This window comes from Charadrius vociferus, unplaced genomic scaffold (assembly GCF_000708025.1).
Source record: "Charadrius vociferus isolate BGI_N301 unplaced genomic scaffold, ASM70802v2 scaffold46, whole genome shotgun sequence".
Taxonomy (NCBI): domain Eukaryota; kingdom Metazoa; phylum Chordata; class Aves; order Charadriiformes; family Charadriidae; genus Charadrius; species Charadrius vociferus.
The window spans coordinates 2,619,218-2,640,623 of NW_009648710.1; the positions used below are offsets into that span (position 1 = coordinate 2,619,218).

At 39.9% G+C, this 21,406-nt stretch overlaps 1 protein-coding gene across 1 annotated transcript in view; it reads left to right on the forward strand.

Annotated features, from left to right (window-relative positions):
- The window catches only part of SHISA9 (shisa family member 9), a 184,294-nt gene extending 165,119 nt beyond the window's left edge, over positions 1-19,175 (forward strand). The window contains exon 4 of the mRNA XM_009886584.1: positions 18,805-19,175. Coding sequence (XP_009884886.1) covers positions 18,805-19,175 — 371 coding nt within the window. The remainder of the gene's footprint in view (positions 1-18,804) is intronic.
- The last annotated feature ends 2,231 nt before the right edge of the window (positions 19,176-21,406 follow it).

Here is a 21,406-nt window from a genome sequence, read left to right on the forward strand (position 1 = left end):
CTTTTCAGGGGCTACAAATACCTGCTGCACAGTGTGTGAAGACACAAAGCCTTTAATATCTTACATTTCAGGCCCCTTCTAGACAATACTAAATTAAGAACTAGGGGGCTTTCTATTCATAAACAGCTTCTCGCTAACCCTTGCTCAGCTTACACAGAGGAGGCCCAGAGGAGGGCCACCAAGATGATCAGAGGGCTGGAGCACCTCTCCTATGAGGAGAGGCTGAGAGAGTTGGGGTTGTTCAGCCTGGAGGAGAAAAGGCCTTCCAGTACCTAAAGGGGGCTTACAGGAAAGCTGGGGAGGGACTTTTTACAAGGGCACGTAGTGATAGGACGAGGGGGAATGGCTTCAAACTAGAAGAAGGTAGATTTAGATTAGATATTAGGAAGAAATTTTTCTCTCTCAGGGTGGTAAGGCACTGGAACAGGTTGCCCAGAGAAGTTGTAGATGCCCCGTCCCCGGAGGTGTTCAAGGCCAGGTTGGATGGGGCTTTGAGCAACCTGGTCTAGTGGGAGGTGTCCCTGCCCACGGCAGGGGGGTTGGAACTCGATGATCTTTAAGGTCCTTTCCAACCTAAATCATTCTATGATTCTATGACTCTGTAGAGGTTAACATCATTTCCCCATGAATTTAGAGCAGTATCACACTGCCTGTTTTCAGGCAGAGCTGTTTGGCTCAGAAAAACAGCAGAACAGCTGAGAAGGTTCTGACTTCAGAATCTAGTATTCATCACACAAGACAAATTTTTCATCACAACCTGACATCCCTTTATCTGAACTTCAGGAGAGCAGACCTCTAACAAAACATACATCAAAGTCCCATCTCAAATAGTTTAGCTTTGCTTTAGCTTACTGGTTTTGTATCTCACAAGTGGCATGTTTTAATCTGTTTATAAGATGCAAAGGTTAATAGCTTTCTGCTGATTTTTGAATACAGACAGTAGCTTTACAATTCCTTCTTCAAAAGGTGATACTGTGTAATGATGTGGTGATTATCACAGATTTATGCACTGATATCAGGCTTCTTTTTCAGATGTCAATTTAGGTCAAGCCAATCATCAAAGCTAAAAGGTACTTAAGCATAATAAAAAGAGAGATGAAACACTCAAAAGAAACTTCTCTTATCTGCCCAAGAGCCACTGAATGTACTTTTTTCTAAAAATTATTAAATTAGAACTTAGACATTTCTTGGGTGTCTGAGTACAAGTTTTTAAAGCAGCTAGATTATAACCATACAGTTAAATCAACCTTGAAAGATTGTGCACTTCAGCTCCAGAAGTTGTATAATGCTTCTCAGAATCTTAAATTAAATTAAACATAACTTTCAGGCACATTTTTTTCCAGGAGGATTGCACCAACTTCCTGTGCTTTTCCCCTGTCCTTCCTATCTCCCCCTCTGTTTTTTCCCTGTAGATTTACTGGTCATAGAGCACGCTAGGCAAGTTTTCGATTCAGGTGAATTTTCACAGGAAAACTACAATAGTGCTGCATTGTTATCCAAACATTTTAGCAGAAAACAATAGAGATTTTGAAACTGTTATACATTGACACCTTCTGTCTGGACATACAGAGCAACAGTTACGTTCCGTTTTTACCAACTTTCAGACTCGCAAGAGTCTCAAGATTCCTCCCAAGAGGCACCTCTTGAGTTCACCCCAAGATCACAAAGCAGTTTTTCCATGATGCCAGCAAGGTCTGGGTTTGTGACCACACTGACATCAAGCCAGCCAGATCACACATTGAAGAGTTCATATTGACTTTATGAGAAGAGCTCTGAGAGGAAATAGCAACTGGCCTACATCAGGCCCACCAATATAAATTTAACCCGACAACACCTTTTGAACAAATAGACATAGACTGAGTTCACCCCGATCTGGTATTCATGTCACAGAGCGATTGCATTTTTCATATGCTAACATTCAGAGTTGCATTTACTGATCCCCATAGCAGGTTAACGTGTGTGGATAGTCCATTTCCCTTTGCATTCATTGATAGTGGCTTGAGGGTGGATTCGTTTGCCGCAACAGAAATTTAATAAGGGGTGTGTTCTGTATTTCTCCATGCGTTTGAGGCAAACCATATTCATTTAAGTGCCTCTTACTCTTCATGATCCCATTGTTCGGGTACAGTCCACTGTGCTTAACTCTCTTCTTTAATGGGGGGTGGGGGTGGAGGAAGAAGCATTCCTTTTGCGTTGTAGCAACTGTAGCTACAGTACATTAATATCACTCATCATAATGTGGCCATAAGTGGTAAGAAGTTTAGATAACTGAAAAAGTGATGCTTTACCAGAGGCACTATTAAATTAATTTCCACACAGCTGCTTTCTTCTGAACTACAGATGTCCTAAAAATTTGGCTGTCTAATTTTAGAAGTGAGCTACTCATCCCTCAGTGACTGGCTGCTGTGAAAATTTAGTTCATGGAAAAGTAGCGAATCACAGTAATCTCTGTTCTGGACCGTGTTTGGGACCTGCATTAAATTCAATACTTAAGACTCAAGTACTTGTGAAAACAAGAGACAACAGTGGCACTGCTATTAATTTGCATTGTGCTACTGAATAAGAATGACCAATACCTTGGTAGTGAGGCGAAGCTGGTCCCCAGGAAGCTATTTTAAAGCTACACCCCAGACTCTAAATCATATAGCTTAGCAGAGTGCAATTTGAAGCTGAACTGTTCATGCATGTATGCAATGCAACGTGTGCATTGCAGTGTCTGATTCAGCACAACAGGGGAGAAGAGAATTGAAAAGGCCAATGTGGATGTATTTTATTTAAAAAGCAAAGTATTTTTACGTGAACCAGTTCAAACTGCACAACCAAACCCTTACACACTCAATGGAAGAGGATTTTTCCTCATTTCTTGTTAGGAATTTCTGTATTAGTTGCTGCCTCCAGAATTCTGTAGGTATTGACCAGCAGCTACTGACCAATTTCACCTTTTCCTCTTACTATCTACTGGCATTTACATCTCTGAATAACACGAGGACATTCTGTGCCTATTTTATATTCTCAGATGAGTTCCTGGAGTACAAGGTAATAGTGAGTTGAGATTTACTTACTGTTTTCCTCACTGCACCAGAATTTTACTCGCCTTCTACCTTAACACATACACCACAAGGGAATAACCAGCAGAAGACAGAGGACCCCTTGGAAATGAGACAGAGCAACATGTGCTTCCTGAAAGAATAGATAAGCAATCCATCTCTCAGCATCTCGAGCCTATCTGACTGACTGATAGGTGCACTCTGTTCACCCATTATTTGTCCATTTTTGAGCCAGAGAAACTTTTTTCAACAATGCTAAATTTGTCCCACTGAGGAATGTCAGAGGATGTATCTGAGGGAAAAGGGTTAACAAGCTCTAAGACCAATCCCACCAAAAGTGGTCACTGAATGTTGTGTGGCAATAAAATTCAATTTTCTGGTCACCTGAGACGACATGATCCTGGTTTCCTTTGGTGCTTTTGCAGTATTTGATTATTTATGTGAAAAGTGCAGAAAGAGGTTTTTCTGCATAAATTATTCTTATTTCCAGTTCATCGACCATGTTTTTACTCCATGCTTAAATGATTATTGCTCATTTAAGCAATCCTGACATGCCTAAAGCTACAAGTGGGTGGAGATCTTGTACCTGAACACCTTCATGAAATTCAAGTCCCAGGACATACAAAGGTAGCTCATCACACATTTTTATACACACAATTCGGACACTCATTCAGAAAGCATGAACAATCCAAATTCAAATTCCACTCTGCTAAGCTGTAAGAGTTGGAGTCCATCCTGTCACTTAATAAGAGTTTCCTAGAGCTCAAAGTGGCCCCACTATCCTGAGGTATTAGTTATATCTATTCAGTCATTCACATTGTTCTGCAAGCCTGGCTCAGTAACAGTTAATTTTCTTCCTTGAGTTTCAGGGAGTGCAAAGTGACTATCTTTCTTTAGAACTTCTGCAAAAATTAAAAAATACCTCAAAGCCAACTCTCTAAAGCCCCGCGGGACTGGGAGAAAGATCACTCAGCTGCTGGAGAGGTGCACACACATACATGTAAAAACAGAGAATACAAGTATTTCTACACTTTAACATGATTTTATATTTTTCATAAACTTTCTTCTTCCCCTCTGCCTCACACACATACACACACAAACCTTTGAGGAACTGACTGGGCATGACTTAAGATAACTCAGCCAGTTAAAATTTTTGCCAAAAAAAACCCCAAGCAAAGGACAGAATTCCTCCCTGAAACTCAGACCCAGAAAGCCTTCAGTGACGCTGGGAGTTGTAGTCTCCTGTGGGATGAAATCAGATCTAATTGATTTGATATAGTGAAGCTAGAAGGAGTATATAATTGGCAGCAGATTCATCATCACATCTCTGAGTCTACAGCTCCCAGCATTTCTTGAAGCTTCACAGGTCTTTGATCCCAAAGGAGACCAGAGCTCCAGCTCTGCTTGTAGCTGCAAAACTCCAAAGTGAGATTCTGCAAATACAACACTCAAAGAATAAATATCTCCTGTTTAGGTCAGCCTTACTATGTAGAAAATATTGTGGCCGCAAGTGGCACCAATGCACAAGGCAACATGTCCCTCAAAAAGGTGAAGCATCTGAGAAAATGGTCTGGTTTGTCTGTCCTTTACATCTACACACAGAGAAGGATCCAAAGGGGAAGATCGCCATAAGGTTAAGTCTAAGGTGTTATCTTTGAACCATCCTCCTGTCTTACGTGAAATTTGGTGGTGCCTTCTGTTAAGATCTTCGATTTCCATAGAAATTATTGTAACTCTATGCTGATACAAGGTCTATTTTATGAGAATACAGGTGACTTCACAACTGCCCCCTAAGAACGTGACGCCTATCTCACCAGAATATGAGATTCTGTATCATTCCCTATAGTTCCCTATAGTTCCCTGCGCTCTGCCTCGGCCTTTCATTTCAAAGAGTAAAGAAATTTTCAGCTACTACTTCCATAAGCAGTTGCACAAAAATGGATTAAAAAAATCTGGTACATGAGAGTAGCTCCCTGGATTTAACACCATGAAAACAGACAGAGAAGTACAGATTAATGCATCATTTGTCATATCCAGAGGGTGATTCAGTTAATGATTTCATGTATCTAGAGGTATGTTCAGTGTTCAATGCTGGAACTACAGATCTGTCTCAAGGATGTATGACATGAAAGCTCGGTATCTTTTTATTATTATTTACTTAGCCCAATGTGGCTGGAGAATTCAAAGCTTTTGAGCGTTCATTTGTTAAAGAAGTCTTTCATACTTTAATCCTTGCTTCTCCTTCAGGCACAGAAGAAAAGCCAAGAAGTTCTCAGTAGCAAGCCTCTCTTTACCACCCCCCTGCTAGCACTGTTCCCTCAGCCTTCCCATTTCCCAACTAGATGAAGTGCCAGTGTCACTTGTCTTCTGCTGAGACCCCCCAAACTTCCCATCCTGCCTAGTGTGTGCAGACTTCCAAGACCTTTTCTTGCTTCCACTAAATCATTTCATCGTTTTCTCTGTTAATTACCGAACTGGCTTCTGATACCGGCAGGCACTCTGTCATAGGTAAATAAAAACCGCTTGGGGGACTCTTGATCCAAGTATTTTCCTATTTTACCATCCAGCACACTCATTTCTTCTTCCAGTCAAGTAGCCCCATTTTAATTATATGTTGTTTGTGCAAAGCCTCAGTGTCTTGAGGATGATTAGCTGCATCACTGATATTCTTTTAAAGCCTTTTAAAGAAACAACATTTTACTATAAAATCTACAGGGTGGTACTCTTTTCGAGGCTGGGGAATTCTGCTGTAAGTAATCAGACATCCAAGCAGCCATTGCCCATGCCATCATTTAGCAAATAAACAGAACTGTGAAAAGGTAACTCTTCAGGGACAGGTCAGTCACAGCAGAAGTGACAACTAAGCTTCTGGGAGGAAATTGCAAATAGTCTTTCTTTTACAAGAAGCAGTTTTAACACCGCAATAAGATGCTCTTAAACATTTCCATCTACGTTATCTCATTTTTAAGACTTTAGCAACACATTGAACTTATGAAAGAAAGGAAAACTGACCTTCAGGTCCATTTAGTTTAAGTTTATCTCAGGATATGAGAGACATGGACCTGTTGGAGCAGGTCCAGAGGAGGGCCACAGAAATGATCAGAGCGCTGGAGCACCTCTCCTACGAAGACAGGCTGAGAGAGTTGGGGCTGTTCAGCCTGGAGAAGAGAAGGCTCAGAGGAATCTTATAGCAGCCTTCCAGTTGGGGTTGGAACTAGATGATCTTTGAGGTCCCTTCCAACCTAAACCATTCTATGATTCTATAATTATTTATTTTTTTTATGCTGTAGTATCATAGCAGTATCATAGCCACTACGCATCAGAATTTTTTTTTCAGCTTCTCTTTTCCTCTTATCCTTCTTCAAATAAGCTGTCAGGGGAAGGACTTTTGGAAACATTAACTGTGTGCATTACATATCATGTTATTGCTCTTCCTCCCTCCGTGCCTCAAGCCCTTTGTTATTATAGTATGAATGTGTAGGAGTAAAGCAATGATCTCTGTGGCTTTTATCTGTGTAATTTCTCTCTTTAACACATTTACTGTCTTTAGAACATCCTTTGCAGAACCAAAATAGCAGACAGATAACGGCTGCTATTTATATGATGTTGTTAATAAGGGATTCATTCCTATCAGTTGTCTTACTAGTCTTCATTGGTATTCATGGGTAATTCTGAAGAACATCACACTACTGCTGTTGATACATATCAATGCACAAAGTTGAAGAGTATTAAAGTTTTTGAGTTTTTTATATTTGGTTAGAACCAAAAAAAGTCACAGAAGGCAAAGGCAGGGACTGGGAGAATGAAGAACCTCCCACTGTAGAAGAAGACCAGGTTTGAGACCAGCTGAGGAACCTGAAGGTGCACAAATCCATGGGACCTGACAAGATTCATCCACAGGTCCTAGGGAACTGGTGGAAGAAGTTGCTAAGCCACTGTCCATCATATTGAGAAGTCATGGCCATCCGGTTAAGTTCCCACTGACTGGAAAAGGGAAAACATAACCCCCATTTTTAAAATGGGAAAAAAGTGAGAGCCAGGGAACTGCAGGCCAGTCAGTCTCACCTCTGTGCCCAGCAAGATCACGGAGCACATCCTCCTGGAAACTACGCTAAGGCACATGGAAAAAGAGGAGATGATTGGTGACAGCCAATGTGGCTTCACTAAGGGCAAAGTATGCCTGACAAATTTGGTGGCCTTCTATGACAGGGTTACAGCATTGGTGGATAAGGGAAGAGCAAAAGACATCATCTACCTGGGCTTGTGCAAAGCATTTGATTGACGCTGTCCCGCATGACATTGTGGTCTCTAAATTGGAGAGACATGGATTTGATGGATAGACCACTCAGTGGACAAGGAATTGGCTGGATTGCCACACTCAAATAGTTGAGGTCAATGGCTCACATCCAAGTGGAGACCAGTGACAAGTGGCATTCCTCAGGGGTCGGTACTGGGACCATGCTGTTTGACATCTTTGTCAGCGACATGGAAAGTGGGATTCAGTGAACCCTCAGCAAGTTTGCTGATGACACCAAGCTGTGTGGCACGGTTGACACGCTGGAGGGAAGGGATGCCATCCAAGGGGACCTGGACAGGCTTGAGAGGTGGGGCTGTGAAAACCTCATAAACTTCAACAAGGCCAAGTGCAAAGTCCTGCACGTCAGATGGGGCAATCCCAAGCACAAACACAGGGTAGGCAGAGAATGGATTGAGAACAGCCCTGAGGAGAAGGACTTGGGGGTGTTGGTTGATGAGAAGCTCAATATGAGCTGGCAATGAACGCTCACAGCCCAGAAAGCCAACCGCATCCTGGGCTGTATCCAAAGAAGAGTGGACAGCAGGTGGAAGGAGGTGATTCTGTCCCTCTGCTCTTCTGAGACCCCACCTGGAGTTCTGCCTCCAGCTCTGGGGCCCCCAACATAAGAAGGACGTGGACCTGTAGACAACAGAGCTTTTAAGTATTTCATTCAAGTCTGTTGTGTTTACAATATATAAGATGTGAATATTCAGATTTGGCTTGGTAATTTTAAGCAGTTATAAGGATTGTTTTGTTGCAAGTCAAGTTTACCTAAGTGAACAAATAATACGTTTTTTCATAGAATCATCAATGAATGATTAGAGTTGGAAGGGACCTTGAAGATCATCTAGTTCCAACCCCCCTGCCATGGGCAGGGACACCTTCCTCTAGGCCACGTTACTCAAATCCCCATCCAACCTAACCTTGAATACTTCCAGGGATGAGGCATCCACAACTTCCCTGGCAACTTGTGCCAGTTTCTCACCACCCTCAGAGTGAAAAATTTCTTCCTAATACCTAATCTAAATCTCCCCTCTTCCCAGTTTGAAGCCATTACCCCTTGTCCTATCACCTCATGCCATTGTAAAAAGCCCCTCTCCAGCTTTCAGTCATCATGAAACTATCAGTCTGTTCCATCCTAATGATAATATTAAGTAAAACAGATCATTTTTATAGTGGGAAAGTTTGCAAAGCTTTCTAGGCTCTGGGAGGTGCTCCTGAGAAAAGTTCACCTTCCCTTGCAAGGGTCCTGCACAGCTGAGGAGGAAGATCTGCAATTCAGCGCTGTTGTTTCTCATTTTCAAGGTAGAGGTGGGAGCTGAACATTCCAAGATGGCAGAAGTCATGTGTGTGTGCGCGCGCGCACTATTAAGTATTCATTAAAGTGACCTTCATTACTGATTCTTCCTTGACTGTCTGTCACTCATAAGTGCTTTTGCTTTATGTGAAGGCTACTCAGAGGATTCTGTTCGGAGGAGGTAGTAGTTCTGCTTTGCCTTTGGGTTTGCCCAATCTGTATGAAAACCTTACGAAACTGATTTTCTTCTCAGTGCAAGTTTGGCAATTGCCAGGGAACACTATTTCTTTTCAGTTTGACACACATCTCTGGTTTGGAAAATTCTGAAAGTTATGCACAAGACTTTAATAATACATATGCCACACAGTCAAATAGAAGGGAGACAGGAAGAGAAGGAAAGGAGAAGAAAAAACCAGAACTGAATGTGCACAAGTACAGCTACGGAAATACTTCTGAATTTTTTTCTCTTGCTTAATAACTGTCTCTTGAAAAGGATTCCTTCTGGCAAAAATAATAGAAAAAGATAACTTTCTAATAGAAACAACTTACGCCACAGCTAATTTTGGAAAAAAAAATTACTTCAATCCAGAACGATTGCTAAAAATTCTTTACAATTATAGGAGTGAAGAAACAGATCATATAAAAATAACTCCCAGAAAAAATAGTTATTACATCACTAGGACTTATTTTCATTTAAGCAGTAAAATTCAAAAAGCCTCCAGGCCTCAACCCCTATTCAGAAATGATGGTGTAGATCTAGTATGACGCCAGTTGAAAGACAGAAAAACACAGGTTTGTTTCAGCACTAAACCCATCTCTTAATTACGTATTCAGAGACCTGAACTGGGTCTTCTGTGTCCTCATGCAGCTTTCTACATCATCACAACTACGAGTATTTGTAGCTGATTCAGACATATGTTTAAGAGTTATAACCAGCAGTATACTAAAAGAAACAAAACCATCTAATAAAAAGTATTAAAACTGAAAATGAAACTCAGTACACAGAAGAATGCCAACAGCAATGTCTGAAAAAAATGAAATTAGGCTCATGCTAAGAACAGTTATTACAAATAAACGTGGTCAGGAATATAACAGCTTTTTCAGTCAATGTTAAATAAGATAAATTGACACCTTAAGGAAAAACACACACACATTTTCAGACACTGAGTCACATTGCAGAACACCGTGAAATTTCTTCCAACGTGACCCACATACTACTCAGTATGCAGCCTGCCAGGACAGTCCACCTGATTTGCAGTCCACTCCCAGGAGCAAGGCACATTGCTGTGTGCGGACTGCCTGAATTTCTCCGACTGCAGTAGTAGGGCCTGTTATTGCACATGACTGCACACTTTTTCTGCAAATGTACAATGAAGTGGTGCTCCTGGAATAGTTAGGTAGCCCTGCCCTTGAACAAACTGAAGGTCCTCACTGACTCAAAAGGTTACAAACAATTTCATATTATTGTTGACGTATGAAAACATTGCTGCAAACTTTTGACACAACCAGATTTGTCCTAACTGATTTGCTTGAGAAGCATTAAAAACTACCCAGTGAAAAAGCAAGCAAGATTACTGAAGGAAGAAGTGGAAGAAGCCTTTTAAGCAAATCTCCTGTGTTAACCTCTTTGGCTTTGGACAGCATTTTTAGAAAGCAAGCCAAACCCTCATTTCCTATAATCAGTTTATGCCGCAGTCATGCTTTATTCAGAAGTTAAGCATGACAGCATGACTACATAGATAGTTTCTATTTGAAAAGGCAAGTTTCCTTACCACATATAAGGTTTCCAGTAAAACTCAAACTGATAAATATGCCTAAATGAGATAAAACTAAATAAATATTTCACAGTAGAACTTTTCATATTTATTTGCCATTGTAGATGCCATGAAAGGACACGAGCTTAGAGGCCTTTAGGGGAAAAAAAAAAAAAAAAGGAAAAAACAGATTTTCAGTTACAGGACAGCCACTGGCTGCATTTTCAAACAAAAGTCAGAGATTTGAATACATAATTCTCTTAGACTTTCACAATTTCATCCATTGGTTCAAGAATAGATCTGGCAATCTTATTTCCTTCTCAAGTTTATCATTCATTGCACGATACTGAACCAGCAATTTAACATCTTGATGCCTGAATTTAAAATCTTGAATCACTTCAGGATTTAACAAAGTAGTGTGTGTGATCTTTGTCTATCTGCATGCAACAGATTTCAGGTCTTCTGAAAATATTTACAATACCATGATGTAGCCACCATTTATTTCCATGTTGACAGAAGCTATTTATTCTGGGAAATCAGAAAAGCCTATTTTCTTACACTGGTTAGATACAAGTATTCTGTATGTCATTGGTCTCTACATTAGGTACAATGTGTGTGCGTCTGGAATATTTTGACCAAAACCAAATCATGGTATCATTGCAGCACTTTGCAAAATTGAATCATAAATATTGCAATTTAATACTATGTAAATTAATGCCGTCGGCTGCAAAAGCCCAACTGGAAAAGCGGTTTCTATGTCCACAGAGAAACTTGCCTAAACTTAAACAGTAAATAAATGTATGTAAAAAGAAAAATAAAAAATAGACTTTGCAGGTGCTGTGCTTTTTTGGCACGTTGTCAGAAGAGGGGTGCTTCTACGCACAGACATGTGACTCCTCTTATGTTCCAGGGAACTGCAACCCTGTACATGAGGTACCACACGTGATGTATGGTTCCTGAGGAGTTAATCAAATTCTGTCTCAGCGTTCCCAGCCAAGCAGCAGCATTTGCTGCCTGTAGTGGATAAAGAGAACATTGCTGAGACTGGAGGCTTCACTTACCAAGTCTAATTGCACTCCTATTCTAAACCATCCCTAATGCATTTCAAAACGCAGAAATATTCTGGCCTCTTCAGCCTTTCAGAAACTGTCGTGAAAGTAATTGATAGAAGAGAAGAAATGTTTGGGCCTACATATTTATGTTTCATCGTGTCTCATATCATGAAAGTAGAATTTTATTTCACTGGGAAAGCAAAATGCAGTCTTGTGTCTGGAGGTGGACAAGCTCCTTTCAAACAATGTCTGCAGAAGAAAAGGTTGATATGATACGTCTTTTCAGGCTTGGTCTTCCTCCAGATCACTCTAAGAAACGGGTAAATAGATAAAGCGGTAAAGGGGGCCAGAGAGGAATAACACAGACCCACAAAAAGTAGGTTCTATCAAAATTATGAAAGTGATTTATGGGTGGTTCTATGCTTTATGTATTTTTCTTTACCTCTATCAGTAACAGGGTATAAAAACCATGATGAAGAATCCACAGACATAAAATATTATATTCCTTTTCAGAATGTCTTAAATAAAGGCAAACCAGTATTAGAACTTTTGGGGGAAGAAAAGCAAACATTTAGGACAGAAAACAATGCATTGCAGCCCACAGGCTGAATTCTGCATTCTCAGAGTTTAATATAAGAATGGAGAAGGACAGAGCAAAAATGATTTTAAATGGCATTCGCCCTTTCTTAGAATTCAGTATGGTTTAAAATCACCCCCCTTTATACACAGCCACTCCAGCGCTCATGAGATAAGAACAGCTAGTGACCAACCATGGAGTAGCTCCATTCCTTCCTCTTGGCGACATACAGATCTATCATACCATTCTACCCACTGCTGGCACTATATGAACAGAATCGTGTCTCTCTGCAACATCTATCTGTATTCTGTTTTCCAATAGATTTCATGTTGCACAAAGCAAATTCTTCTATGCTCCATAATGCCTGGCGAGCCCCTTCATTCAAAAGACAGATCATTAGTTATTTGTTTTACTGGATGGAATGCACTTTTCAGTGAATTTATTGGATCCAATTCATACCTGGGGACAGCTAATCTGAACTCAGTCCACACTAGTTTTTTTCCCCTCACCCAAGAAAAAGCTCCTGCTAGTTCAGTAATGATACTTCTTTGATTTTCAGATGAACTCCTGCAAAAACACTTGCATAGAGTTGACTTATATCTTGGAATCCTTTGAACATACTGTCTTAGATGCCAGCTTAGAAAAGCAAATGAATAAGCACATTCAGACAGGATCAACAACAGCCCCACCGAAGGCAGCACCCTAGTATTTCCCTAAGCAAATTCTCATGTTGTCTTTGAGCCAGGATTCATTACCCTTTTGTTTTTCCTTCAGTTTTCACTTTCATTACTTACAGAGAGAAATGTAAGGTTCCCGTAGCTTCAGGTAACTACACTAACGTCTCAGCAAAGTCATGGCTGTAGAAGCAAAGCCTTGTTATTAACTGTTAAATATTACATAGGGATAGCTTCACTATTACACAGAAAACATGTACAAATAGGCAGTTACTGTATTTTAGCTGTTATGTGGTGTGTCACTGTAGTAATTTCATTGCTATCCTGTCCCCCAGCACTTTCCGTTGGCTTGCTTTCTGTATCTCTAGCCCTAAATTTGAAATACAATCTCTCTGTGGCTAGAATAAAGCTCTGTATTTTACAAAGTCGTTCTTAAAATACGTTCAGATAAGAAATAATTCTGTGAAACATCTACCAAGAAACAGGGTTCCCTATATATATTTGTATCTTCTGACTGTGACTGCAAGCTGTCACTGAAGCTTATTTTTTTCAATGTCTTTAGAGCTTTTACAGGGGCTCACTCCTTTGTGGATTCTCCTCTCTCACTTCAGAGGTTTCTTCCCACTCCTAGGTGCCTACTTTCACAAAAGCTGTAGGACATAATTGTCGTTCAGGATTCTACACTTCTCTCATAGCTGTAAGAAGTGGTACAAGAATTCAGAGCCATTTTATGGACCCACAAAGACAGGAGGATTGTCAATGAGGAAAAGAGTAAAAAAACACTGCTTCAGAATTACCCAAGGCCTCCTTATTTAGCTGTACTTACTGCACAGAAATGCTTGTAACTGCAATATTTTACAAGAAAAAGCAAACATTACACAATGTAATGCATGTTCACACGACTCTTTATGCCAGAAGTGGTTACACAGCCACCTTGAAGACTACTTAACTTGGGGAGCAGAACAATATTACATTGCTTTAGGGGCACCTCTCAGCACAGACAATATAAACTCAAATAAGCGCACTGAGAAATCCTGACCCTATTACAGCCACAAGGATTTTTGCCACTGATTTTCAAGAAAACATGTTTTCATCCATGGTATTTAGTCTATAAGCGACTCACTGGTCTACATGCTTTTGTTATATAACTGTGGATTATGAAGAAATACGTGAAACTTCCAAGTTTGGTCATGGCAAATCATCAATTAGTGAAAAAACAAAGCTTGTCTCTGTTAGTGACAGATTTAGGCGGAATGGTGACACCTGAATAAAAACATACCATTGAAAGCTCATTCTTTTCTGGCCACCTCATCTAAATGAGCCTAAACTCACTGCAATTTTCCTAGGCATTCATTCCCATGACCTTGCTATCCCAAGGAGCTTGGTAGCTGTCACCTTTCAAAATCAAATTTCAAGGAATAACTCAAGGGTCCCTATCTGAGACATCTGACACTGGTACTGGCAAAGTCAAGATCAAAAATAAAGGAGACAGTTGTCTTCACTGTAAGGCATCATTGGATTCAGATAAGCATGAGGAGTGGAGCGATCTGCCTTTTAGATGATAGGCTCACGTATGTACAGCTGCTCCAACGGAGTGGGATTTAAATCTACATTCCCTACCCAGCAAGGTGCATCCCAGCTTCTGCTAGGATGGTGCACCCCAGATTCACATCCTGATGAACTTGTGCTGTGGAGCGGAAGAAAATTCAAGATTTATTAGTGTAGAAAGAGAAAGGAAGAGAAAGAATCTCTGTCTTAATAGTTAAGAACTCAGCTGGGAGGGAGGAGTCCTGCTTTTGATCCTTACACTGTTTCTATATTTTTTCAGTTATTCATTTGATGCACAGCAGGAACAAAAGCCCAACTTCTCCCTGCTCCCAGGCACGCACTTTAGGTTGGAAAAAATTCATATTACAACATTTTTTCCAGATGAACAGCTACAACAGTAACTAAACTTGTGGGTACATTACCTTAAAGGAGTAAAAACCTTACAAAAATATTGAAACTGAGAAAAATTGCGTAATTATCTGCCAAGACTGGAGGAAGGGAACAAAAAGAGTAACACTGAGAATTAAAGCCCTTCTTTTACTATTGTTCGTTTGGCAATTTTGCAATTCTAATTCTTCACTCATTTCATAAATGTGACAGTTAATATCTTTAAATCCTATTTTACTGATTTATATACAGAAGTCAATGCAAAAGGCACTTCTATAGCACCTTTCATCTGAAAACTCAGTATACTCTACAAATAGCAATTAATCTTTGTAACACTTAACTACTTCCTCCAATGTGTTAAGAGCTCATTTTACAGCTGGTGAAACCAAGACACAGGAAAGTTGAGTCATGTACCCAAGGTCACATAATAAATCCACATGTAACTCCAAAATGTCTCTTCGCATGTTTAAAGTCCACAAAATATTTATACGGGCTGGTTAAGAAGAAAAAGGAACTTCCTGAGATTCACAGTTGGTTTTTAAAGTAGCTGGCATCAGGATACTTTTCTTGATATCTTGATCAGGATATGCTTTTCTTGATAAAATATTTGTTACAATACCATGCTCAATATAACTCTTCTGAATCATTGCTACTGTGAAATTCAGCAGTAAAAAAAACCTGTTCCTGCACTATAGTATCATCAGGTCACTCACACTGGGGCATAGCACACTGGTATGACAAAACCTATAATCTAGTCAGTATGCCAGAATAAGGACTGCTTCAAGGCTTGCCACAAGCTCTTTTGAATGACTGAACAATTTGGTTTTATCAACGCTTTTTTTTTTTTTGCTCCATATTTGCTACAATGGTATTGTCCCCCACCCAATTCTGGTATGCGTGCCTATGTGTAAGCCTGCGTGTGCATGCTGAAAGAAGACCATTTTAAAGAGGTTAAAACATTAGATAAAGTGGCTGGCTTTCACTGTTAGCATTTAACTCCTAGGCATACATAACAAAATTCTGAGGCAAAACCCTGCAAACCATTATTTGATCAAGAAAAATACAAACAGCAGCTCTCCCACACTGTCACTGCCACACAAAACTGGCATGCAATCAGCCATTCATCATATATTTGCCAGCTTTCTGCTTGACTTTGCTGACGAGGACTTACAGACCAAAGCCTGGTTTGTTCTCTTCAAGCCTAGTTTCCAGACAACAGTTGAGAAGTCCCTAGAAAGGGACTACGGACCAAATTAGTTAAAGAAGCTTTGATGTAATCATATTTACAGAGCTAATCATTTCACTTACTGTATTATCTTCCATAAGAAACAAATAAAGAGCTGAAAATTTTACATATAACATACCATAAACAAGAGCAAAATCAATCTCACAGGCGTGTCATAGGCACAGTCCTTCTGAGGCTATCTTCCTTGCTTAGGTTTTACAGTAGGGGTGTTGTTTATATGCAACAGTAATACAATTTACTCTGTGAGGACATCGATCTTGACATGTTCGGAGATCTGAGTAACATATCTAATGTCTGACAAAATACAGAGATCCAGGACCATCGCTGGCCGTGGGAAAAGGTGCAAGTGAGAAAAAAAAGAATCTAAGGAAGTAGCTTGAGCTTGTTATGGCCTTTTTCACTTAGCCATACAAAAGAGAAAAATGGCACAAAAAATCAAGCAATGCAAACACCTGAAATTTTTGGTCATTATTTACATAACTACATCACCACTGTTATTTTTCTAAACAGAAGTCATTATTTACCTTGTAATTGATCATCAAAGATCTTGGTTATGTAAGACAAATTGCTGCAGCTTAACTAATATCAAATTGGAGTACAAACTTACAATTTTACTCTATCCTTACACAAGATTAGCTTAGTTTTTAATTTTTTATGCAAATTAAACCAATTTAAATGTGAAATAGGCAGACAAATGTATCTATATTAGGAGGTAGACATAATTAACTATGCTGAATCTAAATTACATAAGCTAGTGTGACTTCTTATATAGACAAGGGCTAAGTGATAAGATATAGAAGCTTGCTCCCCTAACCAGCTGACTTGCAGTGCCTTTGATATAAAAATGTATACAAATGAATACTTGTGTGGATATTCACAATGCCTTTTCTACAACTGTTTTTGTCAATTGATAACATTATTGAGAAATTAGCAACACAGACTGCATTTCCCTCCTGTCGTTATTCAACTTACATACAATACTGTTTTGTGGCATTTGGTGAATATTAGGAAATTAAAAGGACAAGCCACATTTAGAACCGGAAAAAGCTCTTCCAAGGAGAAGCAGGTACAGATTACAGATCTCTAAATAAAACAACTCATCCTAAAAATCAAAGCAGAACTTAGCAGGTTCTCTTTGTAACACATTACAGGTCTATCAGCAATTGCAACTGCACATCCTGTACTGAAGTTAGGCCAGGCCATTATCTACATTCTGTGATTTGTTTAAAACAGAAGACACCCGTATGCTATAGAAAAGCATTCACTCATCGATTAGAAAAAGAGACGGATGGAGATGAGCAAAACATACATAGTCTAGTTTTACAGCAGAGACAAGAACAATTTCAGTTCATCGAAGAGGAAACGCCTCTTTAATGACAAAATTAAGGATTTAAAATCAAAGTCCAGTCAGACAGTCATTATACAAAAACTGTGATGAGATGACAAACAGCAACTGCTTTTGGTAATACTTCTCCCTGTTGAGGGGCCAGGACAAGGGGGATGCAGAACTGAAACCTGATCTTGAAGATTAATGTGGTGCTTATGGGAATTTCACCACCTTGCATAATGATCCACGTCAGAACCAGAGAGAAGGAGAAAATTCAGAGTGCAACAAAAGCCTCCTAGCAATACTGGGGAGAGAGAAAAAGAAGGAAAATAAACAAAAACAGTGCAGGGAATTAAAAATCTACTCATCACGAAGGCAAGAGGAGCTGAGCTGTACAGACAGCTACTTGTACAAGACTTCCACAGAGAAGCTTTACATGGCATAGCTTCAAGGAAGATGGATGGATCTAGCCAAGGCACAGCAAAAGTCAAATCCAGGCTGACGCAATCATATATTCAAAGCACGCCACTGCTGATTAACACATCACCATGTTAGTAGATTTACATATTTGGCACTATCTTAAATCAAAATCTAGATTTCTGAAGTGGGTAAATAAACCTTCTTTACATAAAAGGCAAGATCTTAAAAAATGAAATTCAGTTAGGCTCCCCTTAAACCCCTGATACTCAGTCTCAACATTTAAATGAGTTGCTGGACTGCTGCAGAATGCCTTCAGCTTCCTGAGCATGGTTCACGCTTTTAAGCAAGGCCAAATAAATGCCAGCAATGACAACAATCAAGCCTGAGCAAAAGCATGCACCAGAAGACACTTGTCCAGAAAAGTGCAGAGGGCAAAATCCTAAATTGAGAATTGCGATGCAGTATTTGTTGGCAGGGTTATTGCTGTATTTCTTAGTGGCACTGGCCCCAGAAAATGATGTCAGAACCTGGAATTTAGGGTTTTCATTGTCTGTAAAATCACAGGATATATACCTAACCTTCAGCAACCCAAAGTATTTTCAGCCCCACAAAGCATTAGTGAACTTCTAACCATGTGGAACAGATCCCATTTTTCATTTTGCGCTAAGGCATTATTCAACACAAACGGATCCACCTCGTACACCACTGGACCTTACAACTGGCTTGGTTAAACACCCACGTGACACTTTGCGTTTCAAGAGATGTGCTCTCATACAACAGGGCATCCCAAAGATGCCCCAATATTTCCAAGTCTGTATACTTCTGAACACTTCCTAAGCTTCCTATGTTATGTGAGATGAGCAGCAGTGAGATTCATAGGACCTGTCCCCATAATGTGAATATCAACACAACCTGAGTGATTTGGGGCAGGGACAGCCTGTTGTTAAAGGGCATCGGGTTTTGTCTGCATATTCAAAAAAGCCTAGCATAATGGCATCCAAAAATATACTATAGAGAGAAAATAAGGGGTGGGAGGTGGCATGGATTTCTCCTACTGACATACCTGTAACTGTATCTGGTCCACAGATGCAATTGTGCATGACCTACTATAAACTGTGTAACATTTTTCTTGTGTCTAACTGATTTTTTTGTCCCCTCCCCCTTTTAAATCCAAATAGCTGACAAAGTCAACGATGACTTCTACACCAAACGCCGACATCTTGCAGAACTGGCTGCCAAGGGGAGCCTGCCACTCCATCCAGTGCGCCTAGATGAAGACAGAGCTTACACAATTGACAGTGGCCTCACCAAACAGAATGGGCAGAAATCCAAAATTGCAAAGATCCACACACACCCATTAGGTTACAATTCCCACTACAAGACCTGGGATCCCAATGACCAGTCGCTTAGACGGCAAGCATACACAAACAAGGGGAAGCATGGTATGGGAGACCCAACGTTAAGCGACCCACTGACAACCCGGAGCCAGCATTATTTGGGCCCACAGCCATACTTCATAACTAACAGCAAGACAGAAGTAACTGTTTGAGTTTGTTTTCTTTTTTTTTTTTTTTTAATGAAATCCTTTAAAAACCACACGCAAATATACACACAACACAAACACTCAACTGAAAGGCAAAAAATAAATTTAAAAATAGAAAATAAAAATAAAAAAAGCAAACGGAAGGAAGGAACTACCTGGACACTCTTGGTAACCAGCCAACTGTAGGCCGAAGAGTGGGTTAATACCATTCAGCAATACACACTGAAGGTTGAATTATAAACTCCATTTGTATTTCACAATGGAACACAAACCCTTGTGACTAAATTTTTTTACTTGAAACTAAAATCCATGATGAGAAGTAGCACAATCTAGAGAAACCTTATGTCTGCTTAAACATTTACACTATGTTCCTGCCTTGAGACAGAGGAAGAAAGAGAGAACGATACACTGTAATATATTATTTCAGAGAGGAATTTTCTATACAACCTATTAATAATCACTAGACCTGTGAAAAGCCAAGAGCAAATATCTTGGTACAAACCCTAACATCTATTATTGTACTTTCACACCATCCTATAGAAAGCGCAAAAAATATATATACAATAAGGGACAAAGACTCTTTCGCAAGGAATTTATGAAGCCTGTTATGATTAAGAGCATATGGGACCTTTCTGGCTGGTAGAGAATTCTGCAGGATGATAACAAACAGCAGAAGATTTTATTTCAGTTTACTTCGTTTGATTTGAAATTTTTGGGAACCTCCAAAATAAGAAGAGACATATCACAGGACACAGAAAACTGCGGGGGGAATAAGGGCATTGGAATATTTCCTCTCAGTCCTCCTGTTTTCAGGCAGATGGTAACAATTCTCACTTTGCAGACTGTCAGGACTTCTTCTTCACCTAAATGTTTTGCCTATCTTCAACTGCTTCAGACTGAAATTAAGCGTGGGTGGTGCCTTTACTGTATTACTATTGTTCAATGACAGTCTTGTTTCTCAAAGTGACCCCTCTGTTCCTTTAAGCTATTTCCTCATGTTTTGCTAAGGATGACAAGGGTTCTACCCTGCTCAGCCTCCTCTGTTTGTCCCGAAGGGAAACTGGACTACATCTCCATGCAGTGGTTGCACAGTCAAGACTATTTTAGTTAGCCCCTCCATTTTCCCAATTTAAACTTTTTCCCTCTAGTCTCTCATTTTGTATTTGCTTTTAGCCATGGTAGTTCTTTGTAGTTCAACTAAATGTTATATGGTATATTGTCTCTATCGTTTGGCTTTCTATAGTGGCGTTCCCTCTTGGTGGACTATTTGGTGGAAGAGGCTAACGGACTAGCCTCAAATGTCAAAGAGATCTGGGTTTAAACTAAACAAACAATTGGACTCGTGGTCTTGACTGTGGTTCTGATGAGCAGGATGCCTTGTTTGTATGAGTAAAACCAGTCTTAAGTTGGGCCCTGGTAGCAGACTTGCAGTCCTGGGCCTGTAAAGGCTTCGGCACATCCACAGAGAGATAACCAGAGTTGGGATAGGATGGCAGTGCTGCAACAGCCTGATGGTAGGCAACGCACTCAGTCTTTCCCTTAAATTCCTGCCCTTCCCCCAACACAAGTCATTTGGCTAAATCCTAACTAGCTATCTTACTACAGTTGTGTTCTCACCAGCTGTCAATTCTTCTGGAGATTAGTTTTGGAAGAGTATGCAGGGAGCAGTGAGAACTGTTATGTTGTAAGAAGAACTGGAAGTGGCATTTCTTACTGTACTCAACTGACTGGCAGTGCGTCTTCTTAGTCCAGGATGCAAGGGCTAAGAATTTGAAACGTGGTTAAATGGAGAGACCATTTTTTTAGCTATATCGAGATTGATTTGCATCCTGAGAGCACCGGCATCTCTCCATAAGTGTGCTGCTAAATTGAATGATCATATATTTTAAGACTATCTGAAATGGACAAAGCCCACGGGACAAATACTTTGCACACAACCCAGATTCTCCACTATCTTACTTTTATTCCTTTTATCTTTCTTGCCTTCACAACTGGCTGACTTAATTTGACCCTTTATGGAATGTTGCTGTTAATCCATATGCTTTAGATACACATTACAGCTGCACTCTATTTCACACAGGTTTCGTGTAACTTGAGCATATTTTATGTGGAAATATTTTAGTAACTGTATGTTCTGTAAGTAAACCCGTGTTAATACTTGTTAACTACAGAGTTTATGATACCAATAATACTTCCTACAATAAAATGTTTGTTTGTTTTTTAAGAATGTTTATTTG